We start from the raw sequence: 4,410 nt of genomic DNA, 5'->3' as shown, positions 1-4,410 counted from the left end.
GGAAAGATTAGTCCCTTTTTGCTCCAGGTTTTCAGCCCTTTGGTTTCTCTTCCACAGATTTAAAATACAGGTCCTCCATCCAGTAGTACACATGATTAATTAATGTAACAGAAGCAGGACAATGAAAAACAACCATTTAAAAATGTTGCCTTGACTTTTCTTTTCAAATTTCAGCCTTTCGGTTCCAGATCTGACACCCAATATTGGCCTTTTCTGGTACTTCTTTGCAGAGATGTTTGAGCACTTTAGTCTTTTCTTTGTATGCGTGTTTCAAATCAATGTGTTCTTCTACACCGTTCCCTTGGCAATAAAGCTAAAGTAAGTATGTTTCTCTACTGATTTTTTTATTCTGACTTGCCCAGTGGAAGCTTATAACACTGCCATGAGAGGTCTGGATCTACCTGTCGGGTCTGGAGAGGCCTGAAAAAATGATAGTTTTTTTAAGAGGGCCTATCCTCCTCATTTCCCAAAGTTTCAATCTTATTCCTCTTAAATAGAGTGAATTGGGCTCTACTATGCACCAGATGTGTTACAGGCATGAAAAGAGAGAGCAGAAATTTGGGCTATAGAGGTGCTTGCTCACTGCCAGCATAAGTCAGTGTAGTCAGAAAGCCAAGAACTTTCGGCTGGAACTTAAAGTTCTTTATTGTCAGAAAAAAAGTGAAAACGGGCACACTCCTAGCATGCTGCGCTGACAACGTTATGCTTCTTCCTGATAAAAACACCTGTTGACACACCTGGATTCTCAGGTGAGCTTATCCTGCTGGCTTGAGATGGATACAGACATCGTGATATACCAGAGGGATGACTATGGGTTCTCCAGATAACCTTCAGAGAGGAGGTGCTGATCACTTTTCAGTGAGTAGGACAGAGCTGGGGAAGAGCAGCCTGGGTGACCAACTGTATAAATGTATGTTGGCACCAAGTTTCTGTCTGGGGACAGTGAGCAGATGTGCATCCCCTTATCCTGCTGCTCTGCAGAACAGTTCAGTCCATCCCACCCAGCACTCAGAGGCTTGTTTGGAGAGAGCAGGGCTATGAGAGCCTCTTTGAGCCTATCCCACAGTACCTTTGTGCTCTTGCTGAGATGTATTTCCAGTTTCCAGAGACCTTACTGCATCCTCTTATCCTTTGTCTTTTCCCTTCTAGGGAACACCCCATGTTCTTCATGTTTGTCCAGCTTGCAATCATTTCTATCTTCAAGTCCTATCCCACTGTAGGGGACGTTGCACTGTACATGGCCTTCCTTCCAGTCTGGAGCCACCTTTACAGATGTAAGTTCTTTGTGTTTGATTGTTCCTTATCTGAAATGGGAAAGGGCCTGTCCAGTAATTGTCACCACTAAACCAAACAAGGCCCATGTCCACAGGCTCGTGGCCTCCTTGGGCTGTCTGGAAAGAGGCTTGATTTTTCTGGTGATACAATCTCTTAACATGCCTTTACCACTAGGGTTGAAATTGGTGGAGGAAGGAATTTTCACTTGTACTGTACCTTCCACTTCTCTCCAAGTTGTTCTGAAGATTAACATTTTTGTAAGAACCTTTTACGGCCCTGCCCAAGGGATGTGGCTTAAAGTACCTCCATCCTTCGACTGCTTCCCTCCCATTTAAGGCTGTGTAATTTGAACACTGCTCCTGCAGTTGGTGAGTCGCAGCTTTAAAATCCTGCACCTTGCAGTGGTTCTTTGTTTTGCATCTGCCTGTTTGCTTAGAGTGAAAGTAACTGAATTACTCCAAGCAGTTGCCCAATTTTTCTTAAATGCTTCATAAACAGCCTCTTTAGCTCTTTAAATCACCAGAGGGCTTCCTGATGAGTTTTAAACTCAGTCTCTAGAACCTGCTGTGCTGGGGAGATTTTGTGAGCCTGACCGTATCGTACTCTTGGAAGCGCTTTGTTTTTCTAGGTATTTCTTGCTTAAACCAACTGCTTTGACCAACCCTGCCAGGCTGTCTGGGGCTTTTCTGAAGTCTTCTCTAACCCAGGCCAAGTGTGCTTATGGACAGCTAGCCTGCCTGGTGTCAGGAAATGTAATCAGGAGTCAAGAGACTTGGAGATCATCTGCTCTATTAGTTTCAGACTAAGGAAAGCTAAAGCCAAAGCAGCTGTGATAAAACAGGGCAGGAAGGCCCAGGCTATGCTGAGCATGGCACAGCCACAGCAGGTGATGTACGTCTGAGAAATCCTGATTCAGCCTAGTTCAGTTGCACATTCCAAGCATGCAGATAAGGGGACTGTGACCAGTGAGAGGGACAGTCATCTGTCACCTGCTCCCACCCCACAAAGAGTGAATAGAGCTACTGGACAAGAAGTTTGAAAAGGTAGGTGTGAACAGGTTTGCATGTGACAATGCTCATAAAATGTCAGCTAGCGCCCTTCAGGGGCAGAATGATCCGGATCTTTCACTGACCTTCTGAGGCATTGACTGAACTGTAGCCAAGCACAGCAACACAAGTGCCAGGATGAGCTATAACACTGCTGCCCAAGGACAGGCGTAAATAGTTCACAGAAAACAAACGTGCTTCTGATCTGGTAGTTTCTAGCTCTTTTAGACAAAGTTGTGTTTCAGTTTTGTCCATCTGACACTCACACAGATCAATGGATTCTGGCCACACTTGCACTTCCCAAGCTCATGTGTTTGTCAATGCATTTGGCCTATATGAGTTTCCTCCTTTTATGGTATTTTCATTTCCTTGCCACCTCCTGAGAAAGTATCTCTTTTCCTACGGCCCATAGGTTCATTTTTTTTCCTTTGTAGTCAGCTTGATGAGGCTAGGGAATGGCTCTGCTCTCTGAATTGTGATGCTGGTGGAAGAGCCCTTCTCAAAACTGCTGGTTACTGTAGTCTAGCCACCAAAAAGCCAAAATCCTCTGGGGAATAGTGTTTGGAAACAGGACCCAGAAGGAAAGAGCTACAAATGAGGATTTCACACTCAAGCAAAGGCAGAAGTATTTATTTAAAAGGGAAAAATAGTGGTTTTCTTATAAAAGCTAGCCAGGAAATTATTAAAGCAAACTGAAAGATTTTTGGAGAGAAGTATGTATTGGCAAGTGCCTCTGCCCCACAGCACATACCCTGAATGCTGGTTGCATGAGCATGGCTGCTCAATAATGCATCATTTTAACAGTCTGCTTTTCTTTTGCAGTCCTCCGGAACATCTTCATCCTGTCATGCGTGCTCATTGTCTGCTCCTTCCTGTTCCCCGTGCTGTGGCATCTATGGATTTATGCAGGAAGTGCCAACTCCAATTTTTATTATGCCATCACGTTGACTTTCAACGTAGGGCAGGTTAGTAGAACAAGGCAAACAAGGCTGCACTTCGGGTGTCCTGTCAGCAACAGTGAATTCTGCAGGATGTGTCTTGCTCTTTGCTTCTAGTCCTGCCTAGCAGCTTCCTGTCTCGCCTTGCTCCAGCTGAAATCTGCCTAGTCCTCACCTTCTGGCACACCAATGGGAAACAGTTCTTGTAGTATTTGAGCTATAGCTGAACAATCTAGCTAGGCTGTACTGCAAATTACGTGGTCTGTTGCTTGACAGCAAAGGAAAAGGATCTCGGTACGGCAGGACTAAGAGCATATGTGAATGGATGTGATAGTTTAACTTGGCTGGCAGCCAAACACCACACAGCTGCTCACACTCCCTCTTTCCTTCCCCACCCAGGGAACAGGGGAGAGAATTGGAGGGGTAAAGGTAAGGAAACTTGTAGGTTGAGATAAGAACAATTTAATAATTGGAGTAAAATAAAATTAAAATAGTAATGATACTAACATATATATATAAAGGGGTGATGCACAGTACAATTGCTCACCACCTGCCAACAGCGATCCTAGAGGAGAGAAAAGAAACCCCGAATCCAAAACCATAGTCCCAGAAGACCGAGCCCAAGAGATTCCCGAGAGAATCCCCCTGCTTCCTGGTCAGCCCTGGTTAATACACTGAACATGACATGACATGATCTGGAATATCTCACTGGCATATGTAAATGCCAATTCTGGGCTTTGCTAATTACTACGCTTCCCCCCTCCCAGGCCTTTGCACTTGCAGACCAGACAAACACCATGTCCTTGTACTTTATCAACATTCTTCTCACAACAGATCCCACACTGAAACCAAAACACAGCGCTTTCTAGCTGCTAAGAAGAAAATTAACTGTTATCCTAGCAAAAACCAGGACAGTGGAGAAGGTGAGCTAAGAGGGGAAATGGAAAAGGCCATGGGGCAGCAGCAGTGGGGCCAGACAACAGGCAGTTGAGAACTGGACATACATGGGGACAAGGCACCAATTTTTCTGAGCATTATATCTCACTGAACTGTAGGGTTGTGGGCACAGGCAGGGTCCCAGTCACACCAGGATTTGCTCTCCCTGCTTCTCTCAAGGCCATTCTAGATACATGACTTTCACTAGCTGTAGG

General features: G+C 45.0%; 1 protein-coding gene across 1 annotated transcript in view; it reads left to right on the top strand.

Moving 5' to 3' along the window:
* Window positions 1–4,410, top strand: part of PIGU (phosphatidylinositol glycan anchor biosynthesis class U) — a gene marked incomplete at its 5' end in the record, with an annotated part of 17,696 nt that overhangs the window by 10,864 nt on the left and 2,422 nt on the right. Inside the window, 3 exons of the mRNA XM_010175616.1 lie at window positions 175–318; window positions 1,150–1,274; window positions 3,144–3,286. Coding sequence (XP_010173918.1) covers window positions 175–318; window positions 1,150–1,274; window positions 3,144–3,286 — 412 coding nt within the window. The remainder of the gene's footprint in view (window positions 1–174; window positions 319–1,149; window positions 1,275–3,143; window positions 3,287–4,410) is intronic.

This window comes from Antrostomus carolinensis, unplaced genomic scaffold (assembly GCF_000700745.2).
Source record: "Antrostomus carolinensis isolate BGI_N321 unplaced genomic scaffold, ASM70074v2 scaffold35050, whole genome shotgun sequence".
NCBI lineage: Eukaryota > Metazoa > Chordata > Aves > Caprimulgiformes > Caprimulgidae > Antrostomus > Antrostomus carolinensis.
The sequence above is the reverse complement of the archived record's forward strand: the minus strand, read 5'-3'. Positions and strand labels throughout refer to the sequence as shown.